Genomic DNA, 22529 nt, shown 5'->3' with positions numbered 1-22529 from the left:
TTTTTTTTTTGTCCGTTAGAAAACAGTACGGCTATTACCATTGTAATCTTCAGTGTCTCACTTTGCTTGTGCAGTTGTCACGCTATTACCTAGAGTTCACATATAGCTCAGTCCAACCGGTAAATTTAAAGAGTCACTTTTACCCTCCTCAAGCCTGGTTTCTCATCCCACCTCCAAATGATTACCCGAAAGCGAATTTCTTAATTTCTTTTGGAAAGAAAAATGTTATCTGATTACTTCAGATTACTCATCTGTAAAGTGGTTATATCAGCACCACCAATAATAATAGCAGTAATAATTAATACATGAATAAGCTGATATATAGCGTATGATTTATATGGAGGAAGATACAATAAGTTCTAGAAAGACAAAGAAAAATCATGAAAAACATATTACATAACGTAAAAGAAGTACATAGTTATGAAAACTGGGGTATGTGGCAAGTGTCAAAGCAAAATGAGTTTACTAACAAATGACATTCTGTACCATACATGCAATATTATGAAAGTGAATTTTGCCCACTCTATTTTAGTGAATACTATTAACCAAAAAACATGATAGAAGGTGATTTTGAATGAATTCCTAGCCAGTACATACAGACAGGGAAGATATATCAGTAAAAATGCATAACAAGCAACAAAATTCAATCAGTGTGAATGTATACGTAGCCACAACATATGCAGACAAGTATTTCAATGAAAACTGGTACGAAGCAGACAGCAAAATAATAAGTGTAAAAGAATGTCATTATTGTGCCCATTCATATTTTTACCCAGCAAGTAACAGGTATTCAGCCTGGTAGAAATATATATTTCAAAGAATAGAAATATATAATAAGCAGAAAGGAAGCTTAAAAAGTATCAAGAAGGTTTTTGTATTTATTCTAGAACTTAGATTATAATCATCTTCAACATCCAAGAAGATGACATCCCAAAACCTAAAAAAGCCATCATCACTAGAATCCAATTAAAAAAGATTTTCAAATGTAAGAACATCAAAAGGACTCCACAATATTGTTCTAGATAAATGTGGAATTTTTTTTTTTTTCTTGCCGCGCCACATGGCCCTGGCAGTGAAAGCACCAAGTCTGAACCACTGGACCACCAGCGAATTCCCTCAATGTGGAATTAGAGATGTGGGGCTTGAATTTTTCTTGTTCTTCTTAGGTAGCTAAGATCTAAAAACGAACGATGGCTGTTGATCAATGTGCTCTCTGTGTTAGGAAGGAAAGAACTGTAAAGATGAAAAGCAACCTTGCCTTAGAACCTACATATCACACAAAGGAAATAGTCCTTCTGATTCAATTTAGAAGATATCATTTAAAATTTTTAATTGGTAAAATGTCTACATAGTTTAAAAATTAGAAAGAATCAAACATTGAAAAGCAGACCCCTAGATAACCACTTTGGTTTCTTGTATATAGGAAGCATCATTTCCAGGACATATTTCTAAAATGTTTATATTCAAAACTGGCAAGTGCCAACTCTATTCAGAGAGGCAATAAAAGAAAAACACTGAGTATGACATTTCTGGTAATCTGCCTTTCCTGGTGATACCCTGTTCTGTCCTTACTTTCCTCTTAGTCTGTTAAAATAAGGATTTGCTACAATCAACTTTGTTTTGCCCTGCTCTGAGCAGAATTCACTCTATGCTCTTTCTGCTTTAATTTAAAATCTTTGGTTCCCATCAACATTCCATTGCAAACTACGTTTTTCTTGAGAGCTCCTCTATGCTTTCCCTCTTCATTCTTATTTTTTTTCCTATCTCTTTTTTCCTGTTGGCTGATGAAAACAATCCTAAACTTCCTTACGTTTGACTCTGTGCCTCCCTATAGCCCAGTACTCTCCATCCTCTCTCCCTATTTTCTCTTTTCAACTAGTCGAAATATTAGTGGAGGGAGACCATTAGAGATGAAACATCTTGCTATATATTGCTAGTTTTCTATGTCACCTGTCTCTTCTATGTTTCTGTTGAAACACTCTTGAGAAGGCTCTGATTTCATTTTCTACATGGGTACCCTTTAAGGCTCAATATTGGAAAAAAAGGGATCAGAGTGATCAACCAATGTAGTGTCCTAACCTAACAGATAAGGAAAAAATCAGGCTTTGCGAGACAGTCAATGATTTGTCCAAAGTCACACAGATAGTAAATGCCAAAGTCAAAACTGAAATTAGGTCTCCAGACTTCTAGTTCAATACTTTCCCTCATTATTCCATGCTATTTTGAATCTACTAGTAAATTTAGGGGCAAAATAAATCTAACGAAAAACTTTAAAAAGTTTCTTTTCTTACCTGACATGGTCCTAGAAGAAAAGGAAACATCAACTGCAGATACAAGGGATGAGGAGACAACACCAGAGGATGTCTGAGTGGCTGCAGCTGAACGGCGCATGTGTCCAGTACAAAGGTCACTGGTTACTGGTCACTGGTCACTGGTCACCGGTCACTTGTGATGATCCAAATTTATTTACAGACAAGTCCACGGAAACCCTTAGACTCTACCAAGTGGTAGTAGGCTTGGTAGGAGAATGATGTCACAAGGCAGGCAGTTTCAAGGTATGAGATAGCCAATAGGGAAGTCCGATCCCCAACAGGAAGGTGGGGATGGGTGGAGAGAGTGTAGCAGAGCTAAAACAACACCTAAATTTCTGAGCTCTGGGGAGGAAATCCTAGAAGACAGATTTACCTCCCCCAGGCTCTTACATTAGGGAAATCGTTGCAACATTTCTTACAGACGTTCATTAATATAATTTACTAACAGTTACCTATATCCTGCAGAGTATTATATTTTATGTATCATATACTTAGAGCTATATACATCTATATCTTATTTAATTAATATCCTTAGGAAGGCAAGAGCCATCTAGTTGAACTATTACCGTTGTTCTGAAATCATATCTAATTAGTGAACTTATAGCAGCTTTTAAGGAGAAAAAGTAGGGATTAAGAAGTTCTTCTTGTAACTTGGTTAAAGAGTAGGGTGAAGTTTGTTGCGTGTACCTTGTGGAGAATGTTGTGGTCCAAGGCTCTTCTCTTTTAGTTTCATCTCCTTGACTCCTACCTTCCTTGAGCTGGGCTAGGCTGGGCCAGGTTGGACTTGTGACTTACATTTCTCTTCTGCTTTCTTTTTTTTTTTTTCCATTATGGGCATTGTTTCTAGGACAAGCCTTGATCTTGCATTCTTACCCTCATGGATGTTACTTTCTGTCAACTTCCAGCAGCAAGAGTCTTCTTTTCAGTGCTTGATGCTTCTCAAAATAGACTCTGCCCATTGGGAGCAAATACCAAAGAGCTAGAGACAGCTGTTTGCAAAGCTTTCCTCTTCCAGCCTTTGGTTGCAATTCTTTTGCCCATAATTTGCTGCCCCTAGTTCCTTGGGCCACACAGGTATCCTGCCATCCAACTATGGTTGAACATCATCTTAACCTCCAAAGAATCTTACATGTAGGAGGAAGAAACTAAAGAGCTCTATTTCAACACTTAGCAACATGAGGCCCTACTCTGACCTAAACCTTTATTCTTACAGTTATTGTCTTGTCCCGTATACCCACTTCCTGCATTTTGAACCCATCAGGTTAACTGAGAAGTGTCTTGGTGTAACATCCCCAGTTCATCTATCCCTGAGGCTCTCCTTAATTCTTCCCATTGTCACATTGTGGTTTAATTAAATACTGGAATCCCTCAAACCCTTGCATGGTACCTGAGGCCCTATGGGATACTGGTAGATTTTGTTAGTGTCAAATATTTAGCTCCCTGATTCCCCAAATATCCGTTGCTCCTATATTTTCCATCCCAGCATACTACATACTCACTAAGGCATTGTTTTATTTCATGTTCGACCCACTCCCATCCAGAGGCCTACTCTTTGCTAGTTTTTTACTTTCTGGAAACCCTGTTATGGCCAGGTCTGGATTTTTTTGTGTTCCCATGTAAAGCCTGTATCTTTTAGCAAGCTGGAACTATAGGACCAACATAGATTTTCTAGTTTCTGATAGATTTATGTCACAATTTGTACATTGTCATGTCTATAGATATTTGTATCATTTGTACTTTTTGGCCATTACATGCCTATTGGATATTTTTCATAAATTGCAAAAGAATATTTTATGATTTAGCACCAAATTGAATGTGCCTAATTGTAAGTTTGTAAACTATGTTGTGCTAACTTGTATCTTTTTTTATCCAAATAGTAATTTACTACTCTTGTCCCATTTGTAATTGTGTGGAAATTTTCAAAATTGTAAATAAATGCTTGTGGATTGAAACCTGGTTAGACTATAACTGTCCCAGATATGTTAAAGCTAGTGGTCTTTTTACTCATTCATTCATTCATTCATTCAATAATTCTGAATTTCCTGACTCAGTTGACCCAGCTCAAATTGTTGTGAAGATTACTAACAGTGTATGTAAATTACTTTCAGAAATTAGAAACTAAAACTAACAAAAAACACTTGTTATTATAAATAACAATGGAATTTAGTATGCTATTATACCCTCAGACCTATTGTAGAACATGCTGTTCTTTGCCGTTCCACTTGTGGCAGGATTCATAGGTTTTCTAACAGGTACAGATCCCTATGCCTGATAATGTGAGGAAATGTTATACCTGAGCTCCACTCTTATCTCTCTCAGGCATTTTTTGGTATTGTCTAAAATGTAAATCCATACTGTCAACCTCCAGCATGATACCAGGCACATAATAGAAACCCAATAAATGTTTCACTGTGAGTGGAGTATAAGTTGATAGAATTTTTTTTTGTCACCAGTGAGTAACATTTTATTGTAATTATTTCTGAAGTGGGAAGAGAATTTTAAACATTGGAAAACCCTTTCGTAACTGTTATCCCAGTTGGTCCACCCTGATAGAATATTTTTGCAAGGTTGATTAGGCAGATTAGATTTATTGAAAATTTTTCAATTTTTTAAGTTTGCATCTCTTTCATTCCAGAAATGCTATGTCTAGAAATTTATATATAGCTATATACATGTATAAAGATGTTCACATTGCAGCCTACCTGTAACAGAGGACAAAAACAAAAAACAAAACCCCAGACTGAAAACAACTAAAAGTCCATCAATATTGGACTGGTCATATAAATTATGTAATGTTATGCAGCTATTAAAGAGAATAGAATGGATGTATGCCAAAATTGACCAGGAAAATCACTATCCAAGACAGATTGTAGACTATGTGTAGTATGCTGCTCTTATATAAAATAGAGGATATCCGTTACGTACAAATACAGACAAGATACAAAAAGTGTGAATGTAAGCACTTAAATATCTGAAACAACCACACAAGAAACTGGGAGAGTTGGACAGCTTTCCATGTCCCCAATTAGTGGAATTCGGAAGGGTTCACACAAGAACTAATGGACCTCTGCTACCACCCTCCGGCTAATGAGGGAATTGCAGCCATCAGAGTCCTCTTTACTAATCAAGCGCCTCAGTCGGCCGGCGTGATGACGTCATCTCGACGAGCGGTGGCGCATGCGCAGTAGAAAGAGGTCCGCGAGCTGCGTGAGCTAACGCCTCGGTGACTGTGGTTCGTGGACTTGTGCTGGCACTGGGGCGGCCGGGTTGGCGACTTTGGCACTCTTGGCGTTGGGTGGGCGGCATATTGGGGGGTCACATGAGCCAGTGGCATCATGCCCGCGGGCGCTGGGGTCAGAGTCGCGGATATTCTGGACGTTCGTCGGCCAAGAAGAAGGGCGGAAACCACATCCCGGAAAGGTAATACGCCTTGGCCGCTGGGCGTTGCCGGTGGAGCTCAGAGCCCCTGGGCCTGGCCTTCGTTTCTTGTGCTGTCGCCTGTCACAGTGGCCCCCGTGCGCTGGCCCGTCCGCGCTGTGCTAGGGGGTACTGGTCGTCTCGCGGCTCAGTTCACAGTAGCTGAAAGGGACAGTGTGTGATGTTCTGATTTCTCCCCATCGTTTTAAAAGGGAGGCTCTGGTCATTGCTCCTCGGGTAAAATGCCGAGGGACTGCTTTTTAAGATGGGACTGTCAGTGTTGGGGACCCTCCTTAATTACCAAAATGGAATCCCCTTCAATTCCTCAAGCGGTGTTGTTTTGGCACAGAGAAAATGTGAGTAATAGGAACTGGACCTAAGTTTGAGTGAAAAAACGCACCGGTACCGCCGAATTTTCCGTTGAAACTGTTGATTTGTTTTGTCTCTTGGAATTATAAAGGGCGTACTGTTGCTTCCTAACCGGTGTTACTTGAGTGATCTACCTCTGTACGTTCAAATGATTAATTTTGAGACTTTGCTCATTTGTGCAGTAAACCCTTTAATTCCCTAAGACCTTCCTTTCCTCCATCTCATGCCCCATTAAGCCCGCTTCAGTTTATCTCCTGCATTTCTTCTGAATCTGTCAACTCTTCCTCAGCATCCTAATACTGAACTTGCCTGTCTGTTGCAGTGAGGTCCTAACTAGTGTCCATATATCTTGTTTCCTTCCAATCCATTCTTCATACAAGAAACCTTAAAAGCAAGTTGGAACATTGCTCATAAACATCGCTCAAAAACATTGTTTTGAGAATAGAAAACAAACCGTTGGCCTTTAAGACTCTGCGTGGTCTAGAATCCTCTCTGCTTCTCTGGCCCCATCTTGTGCCACTTTTGCCCTCACTTTCAATGCTTCAGATACACTGAATTAACCTTAGTTCTAACTCATCTTACAAAAGTCAGTTCAGATATTATTTTTCACTGTGATTCCTAGCATTAAGGAATTTTATTATCAGGTTTTGTATGAGGACTAAAAATAAACTGTGAAGTGAAAAAATTGAGTTTAAACTGTTTCAGTCAACACTCATGTATTAATGATACCTTAGTATCCAACATCGGGCTAGGTTTTATTAGTGATACAGAAGTTCTGGTCATCTCTGGTTTTAGATATCCCTTATTTATTGAGACCTTTGCATTGTTTTGTTACCTTTTATCTGTTTTCAAGATGGGGAAACAGGAACAAGGGAAGTATAGGTTATTACTAGGTGGGGTTAATTCTTGAAGCAGCTCCGAGACAACATGTAATTACACCTATACAGTTGTGGTATGTATATTTAAAATATAGGGCTTCTATTCCTTAATATGTTTTTTTGTTGTTGTTTTTTTTTTTTGCGGTACATGGGCCTCTCACAGCTGCGGCCCCTCCCGCCGTGGAGCACAGGCTCCGGACGCACAGGCCCAGCGGCCTCGGCCCAGGGGCCCAGCCGCTCCGAGGCATGCGGGATCCTCCCGGGCTGGGGCACGAACTTGCGTTCCCTGCATCGGCAGGCAGACTCCCGACCACTGCACCACCAGTGAAGCCCCTTAATATCATTTTTTAATATTTAATACCCAGTGAGTGCTCAAATTTGCAGTTGTCTCCTAAATGTCATAAAAAATTGTTTTTAAGAATTTTGAATTAGATGCAAATAAGGTCCACACTTTGCCGTGGATTGTTAGGTCTCTGAAGTCTTGTTTAATCTATAGGTTCTCCCTCCATGTCTCTCTCACTTTTCTTTTCCTCCTTGAATTTTATTTTTAAAGAAACCAGGTCATTTGTCCCATCTAGATTTTGATGATTACATTCCATGTGTTGTTAACATATTCTTCAGTCCTTTTATTTCCTGTAATTTAGTAGTTAATCAGAATGAAGCTTAAATGTTTTGTTTTGGCAAGACAGTTTCATAGGTGATGATGTGTTCTTCCATGGAGACATATAATTGTCTCTTTCTGTGATATTAGCAATCACTGATGATTCATATTAGACTCGATTCTAGTCTTTTTTCTGTTTGCCTGCTGTGCAGCTTGGGCTTACGTCTCAAGCCTTACTTTTTCATTGTGAAATAAGAACGGTGCTACTTAACCAAGGTCTCCACAGGCACATAGACCCGTGGTGTGTGAGGAGCAGTGAATGAGAGAAGGAATGAAAGTGCTTTGGGACCCCAAGAGCCCTTCAGAAACCGTTTGTACTTTTTAATATTGAGCATTAAAAGTGAAGGCATTCCATTTGTTTCACTCAAAAACAAATTCTCTTCTTCTGATAGCCTGTTTTTTTTTTCCACCCCCTTTTTCTATAGTCAAATCAGTTCCTGATGGGCATTCTCCAGTCCACACTATTGCATCTGATTGGAGGCTATGCAAAATTTCCCAGAGACAATGAATTTTGACTTTATAGTAGTTAATTCTTCATAGTACGTTCCTGCAAAATACTTTTTTCTTCTGAGTTTTTCCTTTTCAGGATAGTGGTCGTGTTTTGGTAACTAATAAACGCTACTCTTCAGAAAATTGTATAACTTGTGTTTAGTGTATCTATTTCGCTTACTTAATTCCATATTCCCTGTTTTATAGACAGACTTATTGGTGTCCAAAGTACCCATGGTTGAAATAAGACTGCCTACCTCATCTGCAGGTGAGTTGCCAACCCCAAGAGGCAGACCATGTTTAAATTGTTCTGTTTACAACAGTAACGTAAGCTAATGTAAGCTGAATGCAAAAAATGCAGTCAGAGAAATGTATGAAGTGGAAGGCAATTTTGCCCCCCACTCAGAGGTTACCACCAGTAATAATTTAGCACATATTTTTTCAGACGTAAAAAATGCAGATATAAGCATATATAATGGTCCCTTGGTATCTGCAGGGTACTGGTTTTAGGACTCCCCATGGATACCAAACTCCTCGGATGCTCAAGTCCCGTATGTAAAATGGTGTAGTATATTCGGCCTTCCATATCTGCAGGATATGGAACCGTTGGATATGCAGAACTGACTGTACATGTGATTTAATGGTATAGTATTTAGACATTCTGGTTTATAATTTAATATATGGTGGACATCTTCCTATGAAAATATTTGGAGACCTCATTCTTATTTATTTATTTATTTATTTATTAATATGTCTTTCCTCAAATTTGCTTTATGTAGTTGGATATAAATTAATGAACAAAAACTTAAGCAAGATACATGTAACAATTTGATAGAACCTGATACTCTAATTCTTTCAGTTTTTCTCAAACTCATCATGGGGCTTGTAAAAAAATTAACCAACATGGATACTACTACAGTTGAATGTCAAATCTTTAAGTGCTTATGACATACTAAATTCTTCTATAATGCACTTATGAAGAACCCTTCAAGAGACTTGTGTTTTGTATGTAGAAAAGTGTTAAGAGTCAAATATTCAACTCAGTATAAAATAATAAGAAACACTTCTGATTTGTTAGGTTGAGATTGCTTCTCCTTTTACTAATGAATGATTTTTTTAGCTATAATATCACTGAGCTGAACAAATATGTCACCTTCGAGTACATAAGGAAAAATAAACACATGCTAAATGGGTAAAACATTACAACTACATCTTTAGTAGCCCATCTGTACTTCTAACACTTCAGAAGCTTAGAGATTCAGAGTGTTCTTACATTAATTGCAAGGAAAGTATAAAGGAGAAATTCCTTCTTTTTTGAGATCACAACTGTGAAGTCGTGATTATACAAATTCTGCATTTGTGTGCAAAACATGAAACACATTTGTCTTAATTCTCCCTGCTTACAATTGTCAGTCAACTAGCAGGACTTTCCTTCCAAGAAACAGACAGATGTGTTTTATATAACTTCAGTAACCTCAGCACTACAATAAGAAGACATGCAGTATCCTTTTGCTGTGGTTGAAGAGAACAGGGAAGGAGGTCACAGGAAAGAATACATCAAAATTGTTACAACTGAGAAACTTTTGTCAGTTTAACCATGGTGCCACTTTCATTTTTACATAAGCATGGTGGCATAATTCAAGCTCAATAAATCAGAATTCTTAATATTTAAAATTTACCTTAACTTTTAATTATCACCATGTTAACAACCAAAATAATCAGATGAAACACATAAGAAAGGGTAATGTTAAACCCCACTTTACTAGAGTTAGTTTCTGGACACATTAACTCATTTTTTTATAGAAGAGGGACAATAATCTCAGTTTGCTTACAAGCTAGGAGATCACTTTGAACTCTGCATTTCTTAACTGCAAACAAATATAGCACTTGTAACAGGTTATAAATAAACTGGTTTTCAAGCACAGAGCCAGCCCCAACAGTAATAGTACACTATTTAAAAAGACCTAAGGCAATGAATTCCATTTCCAATGGAAAAAATGAATCATATGGTCTTGGACAAACAATTCTGATGGTTTACTTAACAGTCACTTAGTAGTTCTTCCTTGCTCATAGAACTTTATGATTTTTTTGAGGAGTGAAGCATTCAGCTTTAGTGGGTAAATCCTTGTTAGCCTAAGACAGTCATTATTATATCCCTCTTTGCCATGAATTGTCTTATGAATGGTCATATCAATCTGTTTTGGCAAATGAGTAATTAGGGGAAGGCTGTTACTGTGCTTATGAGAATGATATTTTTCTCTGAAGAAAGATAAATATGCATTAGGAAAATGACCATTTGGACTCTTTTTCTGCTTCCTCCTTGTTTTGTGAGAATATGATACTTGGTTTTACAGCAGCCATCTCGTGACTATGAGATGATTATATGCCAATAACGACAAATGGTAGATTAGAAAGAACCAGCAAAGACAGAAAACAGCAACATCAATAGTAACAACAATCACAGCAAAAGAACAATGGGACCTTAACTTGTGGAGTTCCTATAAAATAAAAAATAAATGCTCTATGTTTATTTTAAAAACAAAAGAACTGTGCAAACAAGCTTAAAACTACTTTTTTTGTGCCAGTGTTATAAAATGTAGCTTTTAATAAAACCTTGACCCAAATGCCAGCAACTTCAGTAAAGAATTTGGGTAGGGGGAAGAAGAAAGTTATCTCACTTAGGAAAAACAACCACTATCTGTATCCTAGTCTTCGACACAATTTAAACATATATAGCTGCTGTAACACTTTATACAATTCCTACGTACTAGAGCAATAAGAAGATCTAAATACAATTATATTTTTAAACACTGGGTGAAGGCTTTACATAAAAATAGCATCCTACTTTTCCCCATAAATTTCTAAAATATCACGTACTTTTCCCCAACATCTGCAGCCGTTTAGGAATTTTTAGGAAACTTTCATGCATTATCTTAATTCCTAATCCCTGGATCTTTGGGCTCAACGAGAAAAGATCAAAACCACCAAAAATGATGGTTCACTTGAAGTCAGGTGAGAGACACTGGCTCAGTTAGTCTCGTAGGACAAAAGCAGTGCTGCATCAACTGTCTCCATGCAGGAGGGGCACGTGAAGGATCTCATCAGCCAGTCATCTGTACAGCCCAGGTGATCTGCATACACAGCAGAAATCAAATTGGGTTGTCATAAACAAAGTCCATCACACAGATCACACACTCCCGGATCTTTTTTTCTAATATTATTTTATTTAATTTATTTATTTGGTTGCACCGGGTCTTAGTTGCAGGCAGTGGGCTCCTTAGTTGTGGCATGCAAACTCTTAGTTGCGGCATGCGTGTGGGATCTAGTTCCATGACCAGGGAACGAACCCGGGCCCCCTGCATTGGGAGTGCGGAGTCTTTAGCCAGTGCACCACCAGGGAACTAGAGAGAGGCTTTTTTTCTGATCCATTTCTTCCAGGGTCATAAACTCCTTTAGGCTGATGCTGTATGAGGCCTATTCTTTCCTATTTTGTTCCTCTCAGCTGAGTTGCTAGGCGAGTCTGGCTAGGTGTTGGATGATAGACCAAAACTGGAACTTGATCCAGATACGGCAGCAGCGGCTCCTGATCCAGCTCCGTCCCCTTGCCAAAGCTAGCCCAGTCGGACTGAGACTTGTGAGGCAGGGAGATGTCATCCGAAGTGGGGGACTTAAGGCATTTCCCCATCTTCCAGGGCTTGAGTATGTGATCTGTGTGCTGTTTTGACAGTCTTCCAAGCTCATTCTTTTTTAAAATAATTAATTAATTTATTTATTTATTATTTTTATTTATTTTTGACTTTAAAAAATTTATTTTTTATACAGCAGGTTCTTATTAGTTATCTATTTTCTACATATTAGTGTATATATGTCAATCCCAATCTCCCAGTTCATCTCACCACCACCGACCCCCGCCCTGCCCCGCTTTCCCACCTTGGTGTCCATACGTTTGTTCTCTACATCTGTGTCTCTATTTCTGCCTTGCAAACCGGTTCATCTGTACCATTTTTCTAGATTCCACATATAGGCATTAATATACAATATTTGTTTTTCTCTTTCTGACTTAGTTCACTCTGTATGACAGTCTCTAGGTCCGTCCACGTCTCTACAAATGACCCAATTTCGTTCTTTTTTATCTCTGAGTAATATTCCATTGTATATACGTACCACGTCTTCTTTGTCCTTTCATCTGTCGATGGGCATTTAGGTGGCTTCCATGACCTAGCTATTGTGAATAGTGCTGCATTGAACATTGGGGTGCATACGTCTTTTTGAATTATGGTTTTCTCTGGGTATATGCCCAGCAGTGGGATTGCTGAGTCATATGGTAATTCTATTTTTACTTTTTAAGGAACCTCCATACTGTTTTCCATAGTGGCTGTATCAGTTTACATTCCCACCAGCAGTGCAAGAGTGTTCCCTTTCCTCACACCCTCTCCCGCATCTGTTGTTTGTAGATTTTCTGATGATGCCCATTCTAACCGGTGTGAGGTGATACCTCATTGTAGTTTTGATTTGCATTTCTTTAATAATTAGTGATGTTGAGCAGCTTTTCATGTGCCCTGTGGCCATCTGTATGTCTTCTTTGGAGAAATGTCTATTTAGGTCTTCTGCCCATTTTTTGATTGGGTTGTTTGTTTTTTTAATAATGAGTTACATGACCTATTTATATATTTTGGAGATTAATCCTTTGTCTGTTGATTCGTTTGCAAATATTCTCTCCCATTCTGAGGGTTGTCTTTTCATCTTGTTTATACTTTGCTGTGCAAAAGCTTTTAAGTTTCATTAGGTCCCATTTGTTTATTTTTTTTAAGGCTGCATTGTTCCTTTGCTCACTGATGAACATATAAAAGTCCGAAGTTTTTGATATTATAAAACATCAAAGTAATGGACATTGCTGTGTGAACACCTTTGAAAATATATGCTTTGTCTCAGTTAACTTCACTCAGAATGGGACTTCTGCATCAAAGAGTTGGTGCCCTTATGCTTTTTGTGGATGTTGCTACACTATACGAATTTATGGTTGTTCACTCAGGAGGTACTTATTGAGCATGTGTTATGTCTAAGCACTGTGCCGGGGGCTAGCAAAAAGACTTGTGACATTTTGTGAGTGAAGAGACTTGACCTGCCCTTTGTGAATTCTAACAGTCCAGAGAGGGAATAGATATTCAAGAATCATACACTGCATGTAGAATTACATCTCTGACAAGTGCCAAGGAGAGGAACATGGTTCCATGAGAGCACATTTTAGGGAGGATTTGATCTCATCATGGAGATTAGAGAAGGTTTATTTAGGGATGTTTCAGCTGATATCTGAAGGATGAGTAGGTATTAAGCAGATAGGGACATTGGAGAGAGATTTCTGAGCATAAGGAATAGCAAAAGATCCTATAAGAGGAAAGCATATGGTGTGTTGGAGGAACTGGCCAGGAAGGTGGGGCTGTCGGGGGAGCATGTGATTATAATGGAGCTACAAGTGTGGGCAGGAGCTCGATCGTGCAGGCTTATGTTTAAGGTTTCAGACTTTAATAGAAAACCATTGAACTTTTTCTGTTGAAGGTGAGTGTGTGGAACATACCCAATTGCATTTTCAACCTATCATTTTGCTACCGAGTGGAGAATACACTGCAGGGAGAAAGAGTGGAAGCGAGGAAACAAGTTAGGAGACTTTTGTAGAAATTGGGCATAATGGTGGCTTGGACCAGGGTATGGTGGTCATTTTGGTGGAAAGATGTGGACAGATTCCAGAGGTATGTAGACAGTATCATTGTTAGCACTGGTGGTAGGCTGAGGATGAGGGTGAGGGAGAAATAGCTGTCAGTGATGGTGATTCCTAAGTTTCTGGCTCCTATGGTTGGTTAGATAGGGTTTTTTAGATATGATGTTAATATTTATCCTAATTTGTCTTTTGTTATTTGTTGGTTCTTGAGGAATACTCTGTCATATTAAGTCTCCTGTTTTGAGTGTACAAAGCATTTTGATCAAAACTGAGTGTTGTATGTTATCAGATAACTTTTTAACATCTTCCAGTTTGGTCATGTATTTTATTCTCTTTCATTTATTAATTAAATTATTGTATTAATGTAAATAATTATATTAATAGATTTTCTAAAGTTGTGTTATCCTTGCATCCTTGGAATAAAGCCTTTTTGTAATCATGGTATATATCATTCTTTAATAATTATTGATTAGATGTGCTGATACTTTCTTAGGATTTTTATATCTATATTTGTAAAGCGAAATTGGACATTTTTGCAAAAACTTGATTTTCTTTTCTTTTTATTTACAAATGACTCGAATTTTGTTGTTTTGTAGATATTTGATTGATGTAGAAGGCATGTGGCCAGATGATGCAATTGAATGTAAGTATAAGGGTTGTCACTACTTTTCCCTTTTTATAAAATTTGAAGGTAGAAGTGTAGAGGAATTTCTCAAGTTTTGGAAAAAGAGAAAAGTTTGTAATTCATTTGTTCAGACATAAGATAACCTTTTACCAAAAGTTTTGAAAGGGATGTATCTGGAAATAGCGAGGTATAACAGCCTGAATAATTAGTCAGTGGATTTCAGCATTTTTTTTTCATTTTTAAATTTATTCAATTAATTAATTTATTTTTGGCTGCATTGGGTCTTCGTTGCTGTGCGGGCTTTCTCTAGTTGCAGCGAGCAGGGGCTACTCTTTGTTGCGGTACGCGGGCCTCTCATTGCGGTGGCTTCTCGTTGAGGAGTATGGGCTCTAGGCACACAGGCTTCAGTAGTTGTGGCACAGGGGCTTCAGTAGTTGTGGTGCATGGGCTTAGTTGCTCCGTGGCATGTGGGATCGTCCCGGACCAGGGCTCGAACCCCTGTCCCCTGCATTGGCAGGTTGATTCTTAACCACTGTGCCACCAGGGAAGTCCCTGGATTTCATCTTTAATCTGCTTTCTCTGGGAAAGATTTGCTTTTTGTACAGTTATCTCTAACAGTTCATCCGTTCCTCAGTATTCAATAGGAGCCGTGGACATTGCTTAGAAAGACAAAACTACATTGAAGACCTTCGGAATGGTCCCATCAGAAAGTAAGTTGCATTTTATACGTGATATTTGTGGTTAGGAAGATCTAATTTTATATAATTTAAGCTGCACATATCCCTTCTTCTTATAGCTTGTTTACTTGCTCGAGGAAACCTAAACAAATAGGAATGGGGGGAGGATGGAATTGTTACTTTCACGGGCCAAAATATAGTCACTAAATTGGCTACTGAATTTGTCTGAGGATGAGGGTGAGGGAGAAATAGCTGTCAGTGATGGTGATTCCTAAGTCTCTGGCTCCTATGGTTGGTTAGATAGGGTTTTTTAGATATGATGTTAATATTTATCCTAATTTGTCTTTTGTTATTTGTTGGTTCTTGAGGAATACTCTGTCATATTAAGTCTCCTGTTTTGAGTGTACAAAGCATTTTGATCAAAACTGAGTGTTGTATGTTATCAGATAACTTTTTAACATCTTCCAGTTTGGTCATGTATTTTATTCTCTTTCATTTATTAATTAAATTATTGTATTAATGTAAATAATTATATTAATAGATTTTCTAAAGTTGTGTTATCCTTGCATCCTTGGAATAAAGCCTTTTTGTAATCATGGTATATATCATTCTTTAATAATTATTGATTAGATGTGCTGATACTTTCTTAGGATTTTTATATCTATATTTGTAAAGCGAAATTGGACATTTTTGCAAAAACTTGATTTTCTTTTCTTTTTATTTACAAATGACTCGAATTTTGTTGTTTTGTAGATATTTGATTGATGTAGAAGGCATGTGGCCAGATGATGCAATTGAATGTAAGTATAAGGGTTGTCACTACTTTTCCCTTTTTATAAAATTTGAAGGTAGAAGTGTAGAGGAATTTCTCAAGTTTTGGAAAAAGAGAAAAGTTTGTAATTCATTTGTTCAGACATAAGATAACCTTTTACCAAAAGTTTTGAAAGGGATGTATCTGGAAATAGCGAGGTATAACAGCCTGAATAATTAGTCAGTGGATTTCAGCATTTTTTTTTCATTTTTAAATTTATTCAATTAATTAATTTATTTTTGGCTGCATTGGGTCTTCGTTGCTGTGCGGGCTTTCTCTAGTTGCAGCGAGCAGGGGCTACTCTTTGTTGCGGTACGCGGGCCTCTCATTGCGGTGGCTTCTCGTTGAGGAGTATGGGCTCTAGGCACACAGGCTTCAGTAGTTGTGGCACAGGGGCTTCAGTAGTTGTGGTGCATGGGCTTAGTTGCTCCGTGGCATGTGGGATCGTCCCGGACCAGGGCTCGAACCCCTGTCCCCTGCATTGGCAGGTTGATTCTTAACCACTGTGCCACCAGGGAAGTCCCTGGATTTCATCTTTAATCTGCTTTCTCTGGGAAAGATTTGCTTTTTGTACAGTTATCTCTAACAGTTCATCCGTTCCTCAGTATTCAATAGGAGCCGTGGACATTGCTTAGAAAGACAAAACTACATTGAAGACCTTCGGAATGGTCCCATCAGAAAGTAAGTTGCATTTTATACGTGATATTTGTGGTTAGGAAGATCTAATTTTATATAATTTAAGCTGCACATATCCCTTCTTCTTATAGCTTGTTTACTTGCTCGAGGAAACCTAAACAAATAGGAATGGGGGGAGGATGGAATTGTTACTTTCACGGGCCAAAATATAGTCACTAAATTGGCTACTGAATTTGCAGACCAGTAATATTTTGTGGGAACATTCTGTTTGAGGAATCGGGATTCCAGTGTATCCAGAACAAGTGGTTTTGAAGACTCAGCGCGTATGATGGAACCAGTTCACACAGCTAATAAGTCTGTTAACCAAGGACTGAAGTATAACCTACGTCAGACCCCAGGTTACCCAACATCTCGGCATTTCCATACCCAGACCCAAGATTTGCAGCAATCAGAAAGGTATCTCTGCTTTCCCTTTTTCTAGAATTGAAATAGAAATTAATATTATAAATTAGTGCAAACACATTATAATGTGAAGAATTGGTGTTTTCTTGCTGATCAGTGTCAACCAGGAGGTATTGTTTGTTCCATATTTTGCATTTAGGGCTGGAAAATCAAGTACAGGAGGGGGAATAGGTGATTTTTCAGAGGCAGTTGGGAAGAGGACTTAGAAATTTTCATTGATTCTTAAACTTAGTTTAAGCCAATAATTTGATGTGAGTGTCAGAAAGGATCTTACATTCTTAGGCTGCAGTAATAGTGGTATAGTTTTCAGAAGAAAGAAGGTTGCTTTATTTAAAGAGTAAATACAAATTATAGGGAAAATGGTAAAATTCCAGTAGAGAAACTTGCAAAGGGGTTGAACATATAAATCACAAACATATTTTTACATGGGAAACAGGAAAAACCTCAGTACAATTAAACAATACTTTTTGCTATTTGGCTATTAATTTAGCAAGTTTTTGACAAGGTAGTCCAGTGTATTGATTGTCAGGCTGGACTTGGGTTTGCATCCTGGCTCTGCTGTTCACCCTGTATGTGATCATTTTTTTTTTTTTTTTACATCTTTATTGGAGTATAATTGCTTTACAGTGGTGTGTTAGTTTCTGCTTTATAACAAAGTGAATCAGTTATACATATACATATGTTCCCATATCTCTTCCCTCTTGCGTCTCCCTCCCTCCCACCCTCCCTATCCCACCCCTCCAGGCGGTCACAAAGCACCGAGCTGATCTCCCTGTGCTATGCGGCTGCTTCCCACTAGCTATCTACCTTACATTTGGTAGTGTATATATGTCCATGCCTCTCTTTCCATTTGTCACAGCTTACCCTTCCCCCTTCCCATATCCTCAAGTCCATTCTCTAGTAGGTCTGTGTCTTTATTCCTGTCTTACCCCTAGGTTGTTCATGACATTTCTTTTTCTTAAATTCCATATATATCTCTTAGCATACGGTATTTGTCTTTCTCTTTCTGACTTACTTCACTCTGTATGACAGACTCTAGGTCTATCCACCTCATTACAAACAGCTCAATTTCATTTCTTTTTATGGCTGAGTAATATTCCATTGTATATATGTGCCACATCTTCTTGATCATTATGTAGTGTTCTTCTTTATCTCTTGTAATAGTCTTTATTTTAAAGTCTATTTTGTCTGATATGAGAATTGCTACTCCAGCTTTCTTTTGGTTTCCATGTGCATGAAATATCTTTTTCCATCCCCTTACTTTCAGTCTGTATGTGTCTCTAGGTCTGAAGTGCATCTCTTGTACCCAGCAAATATATGGGTCTTATTTTTGTATCCATTCAGGTCTCTCCTCGTGCACCAGGAAACAAAGAGGGAAGAAAAAGTCTCTTGCCTCTTCGGCAGGTCCAAACTTTTCCCCGGACTCCCTCCCGGCTAGCCATGGTGCACTAACCCCCTGCAGGCTGTGTTCACGCCGCCAACCCCAGTCCTCTCCCCTCGCTCTGACCGAAGCCTGAGCCTCAACTCTCAGCCCCGCCTGCCCTGGCGGGTGAGCAGACAAGCCTCTTGGGCTGTGAGTGCCGGTCGGCCCTGATCCTCTGTGCAGGAATCTCTCCGCTTTGCCCTCCGCACCCCGGTGGCTGCGCTGTGCTCTGCGGCTCCGAAGTTTTCCCCCTCCGCCACCCGCAGTCTCCACCCACGAAGGGGCTCCCTCGTGTGTGGAAACCTTTCCTCTTTCACAGCTCCCTCCCACTGGTGCAGGTCCCATCCCTATCCTTTTGTCTCTGTTTATTCTTTTCTCTTTTGCCCTACCCAGGTATGTGGGGGGTTTCTTGCCTTTTGGGAGGTCTGAGGTCTTTTGCCAGTGTTCAGTAAGTGTTCTCTAGGAGTTGTTCCACGTGTAGATGTATTTCTGGTGTATCTGTGGAGAGGAAGGTGATCTCCGCATCTTACTCTTCCGCCATCTTCCCGGAAGCCCCCCTGTATGTGCTCTTGAGTAAGATCTCTAAATTCCTATTTTATTATCAGTTAGATGGAAATTTTAACAATATTATAAATAAAATTTTAATAACATATACCTTGGGATTGTCGTAGATTATTACATGAGTTAATAAAGTACTTTAGCGCATTGTAAACTTTCAGTTTTCAAAAAGATATTTTGGCATTTTTAGCAGATGTAAACATTTCAAAAGGTTGCTTGTGTTGCCAGGGGCACTGAAAAATGGTATAGCCCTTTTGAAACATAACTGTAATAGCCATAAAAATGTTCATACCTGGTAAATCCACCATGAGGTTACAGAAATACTTAAAAATATGGAAAAATCTACGTGCATTTAATCATTCAGCACATTTCTCAAACTCCCTACTATGTATCAGACTCTGGACTAGATGCTTAGGATACAGTTGTATATGTGCTGGGATGTTAATCCCAGTATTATTTATAGTAGTGGAAAAATTGGTAGCAGCTTGCATTTCTAATGATGAAGAATAGCTAAGTAAATTATTATATCCATACTATGATATTTTATAAAGCCATTGAAAGTGATAGCTTCCTTATGATAAGTGAAAATAATAGCTTATGATTCAGCAGTCAAAAAGAGATGGTAGGGGGAAAAAAGACCAAAAGTAAATATTAACCAGTTTACTTAGATTAAGTGGGATTGAGGGGTTTTGGGAGGTGTTTGCTTTTCTCAGATTTCCAAATTTTCTTTTGTATGATTATATTAGATTTACTGATGTTGCTTTTGAAACAATTTAATTTTCCAAATTTGCTGCATGTGCCAAGGTTAGAATTTTATCATTAATTTATATATGTATTTACTTATAAAGTGAAAGTAGGTTCCTGGTTTCAAAAATAAATAGCTTATTCTGTTTCATGTCAACCCTGCCACACTTGGAGAGAATGTATCTGATTAGAATAGTATGGGCATTTATAGGGAAAGATGGAAAGGCTTCTGGGAACCTACAGTGTGCCAAGGCATTGTGGTGGGTAATTGAAGTATATCATCTTAATTTACCTTCAAAACAATCCATGAAGATGGAAGGTATTATTAGCTCTATTTTATAAAGAACTACGAAATCCAAAGATTCAGCAATTTTATCTGCTAAAATCACACAGGTAGAAAACAGTAGAACCAGAGTATCTATGTATAATTTTATAAAGCTTATTATATATATTTATTAAAACTAATAATGGTGTATTACTTTTATTTTGTTTAAGAAAATTTTCACAGAATCAGAACATTTACCAGAGAGGCCATATTCCTCCTCCTGGTCCCCACGGAGAGGACTGTTTACACAGGAGGTACTCTTGGAATGTAAAGCCAAACGGCAGTCAAGCAGCACAGAACAGAAGGTGGTATCCTGGCAGTTACTACAGACTACCCTATCCGACCTATTATAGATGGACCAAGTGACACAAGCCTACCCTGGAAATCTACCTGGAGACAGAACAGGACTGAAGACAGCCAGAGTGACTTTTTGTAAGATCAGGTCAAATGAGGTTTATAATCTATTTTAGTGCTCCCTTATGTGTTCAAGCTGAAGGAAAAATTATATTGATACTTAGCTCCGCTGATAAATTTGCAGTATTTACAACAGTGAAGGAAATAATCTGTCATTCCAGTCTTAAATTTTTTTAAAGGAGGATGATATTTTAGAACTGATAAAAGTAATAAAGAACATCCCTTGTAAATTATTTTTTAAAATTCTATCTTCCTTTTCTGGTGTATTTCCTTCTGACTAGACTTGTAATGTTAGTGTGTGTGTGTGTGTGTGTGTCTATGTGTGTGTGTATGTATGTGTGTGTGTGCAGAAAATTTATAGTGTTTTTGTCATGTTCTGTTATTACCCAATCATCAGGGTATCTCCCCCCACCACCACCCCGGCCCCAAATTGTTCAAGATTTCTATTAAAATCTACCTAGGAGATAATCTCTTTAGAACCTAATCACTATTTGTAATTAGTTGTAGTATTTTTGTGATTAGACATTTCTTTCTTTTGGCGTCCATTGTTGGATTTGACCAATTTCCTTTCACTGAATTGTCAGATACGCCATCTAACACTGGATAAACTTTTAGGGATTGATTGTCAATTGAGCAGGAGAGACCAACTGATAGGCGTAAATGCTGGGTAATTTACCTGACAGGGTAATTGTTATCAACTGGGTGGAGCTACTCAGAAAACTTGAAAACTTTTATAGACTATAAAGGTTGCTTGATGAACAGAATAGGGTGCGACATTTAAAGCCTGGAACATCTGGGGAGACTTGCATGGCTCCTTGTGTTGTTGCTTCTTTGTTGAACGTAACCTGCGGCAGTCTTTCTCCACTTGCCTCTCACAGTGGAATGGTGCCTTGACCTTGACTTTTTCTAAGTTGCCCCTTCTGCTAGTTTACCTCTGGAACACACAGCTGGATCATGTGGGAGGTGTTAATTATTTTTAGTTGCAGAGGAAGCCAGAAACCTTTGTTTGCTCAAGAAAGGGTCTAACTGTCATGACATCATAAGCCTTGGTAAATATTTGATGAATACTTGGGCAAATTGGCTTCATTGTTTAAGTCTCTAATTTTGAAGCGTTGTATCCTGGAAAGTCTGATACTGCATATGATGGTTGTTTTCTCTGTTCTGTGTTATAAATGAACATCATGTGGAAGCTGACCCTAAGGAAGTTCTCTAACTCAGCTACTCCCTGGTCTGTGTCTGATGAGCTCAGTCAGGTTGCTACCTTTCATCTAGGTGGTGGCTCAGAAAGTTTTTTTCTGCCAGCCACATTTAACAGAGATACAAGAGTTCTTGCCAGAAGGCTGCTCTGTGGAATTGTTCCTTCGCATACATCGTGAACTCTCCCTTGGAAAGATACTGGCGCAGCAAGACAACTGGTGAGGCAAAAAAAGAACCACCAGGGACAGGCATGGGAGTACAGCTAATCTAATAGTTTTAAGGAGTTCCTTGGCAAGCAGTTTCTGAGGAGGACATTGCCAGCAGAAGTGTCATCTTAAGCACTGCCACCTTTGAAAAACTTCTTTGATCGTGTTGTCCTCTCTGTCCCCATCCCATTTCATTTTTCAACACAGCTTATTGAAAACCAGTCTCCTTTTGCTATCTCGTGTCTCATTTATTCTTCAACACACTGTGTTTCCGGCTTCTCACATCACACCACTGAAAGTCCTCTGGTAAAGGGACGAGCAACCTTTTTTTTTTTTTTTTTTTTTTTTTTTTTTTTTTTTTTTTGCGGTCTGCGGGCCTCTCACAGTTGTGGCCTCTCCCGTTGCGGAGCACTGGCTCCGGACACGCAGGCTCAGCGGCCATGGCTCACGGACCCAGCCGCTCCACGGCATGTGGGATCTTCCCAGACTGGGGCATGAACCTGTGTCCCCTGCATCAGCAGGCGGACTCTCAACCACAGCGCCACCAGGGAAGCCCACGAGCAACCTTTTTTAAAGGTCTTTAGTGGTCTGTTTAAGCTTTTAAATTTT

At 38.6% G+C, this 22529-nt stretch overlaps 2 protein-coding genes and 1 pseudogene across 2 annotated transcripts in view; 1 reads left to right on the top strand and 2 right to left on the bottom strand.

Annotated features, from left to right (window-relative positions):
• Nucleotides 1-2391, bottom strand: part of LOC112407122 (uncharacterized protein C2orf78-like) — an 11098-nt gene extending 8707 nt beyond the window's left edge. Inside the window, 1 exon segment of the mRNA XM_024756301.1 lies at nt 2292-2391. Coding sequence (XP_024612069.1) covers nt 2292-2391 — 100 coding nt within the window.
• Nucleotides 2392-5514: 3123 nt separating this feature from the next.
• Nucleotides 5515-20763, top strand: LOC112407121 (RNA/RNP complex-1-interacting phosphatase-like). Its single transcript, XM_024756300.1, is given in 6 exon segments — nt 5515-5732; nt 8338-8394; nt 14439-14485; nt 15102-15177; nt 16865-17047; nt 20274-20763. Coding segments are annotated over 6 exon segments (660 nt in total). The 5' UTR covers nt 5515-5631; the 3' UTR covers nt 20470-20763.
• LOC112407100 (RING finger protein 11-like) lies at nt 11128-11817 on the bottom strand (annotated as a pseudogene).
• Nucleotides 20764-22529: the final 1766 nt, after the last annotated feature.

This window comes from Neophocaena asiaeorientalis, unplaced genomic scaffold (genome assembly GCF_003031525.2).
Source record: "Neophocaena asiaeorientalis asiaeorientalis breed wild unplaced genomic scaffold, Neophocaena_asiaeorientalis_V1.1 scaffold69, whole genome shotgun sequence".
Lineage (NCBI taxonomy): Eukaryota > Metazoa > Chordata > Mammalia > Artiodactyla > Phocoenidae > Neophocaena > Neophocaena asiaeorientalis.
The sequence above is the reverse complement of the archived record's forward strand: the minus strand, read 5'-3'. Positions and strand labels throughout refer to the sequence as shown.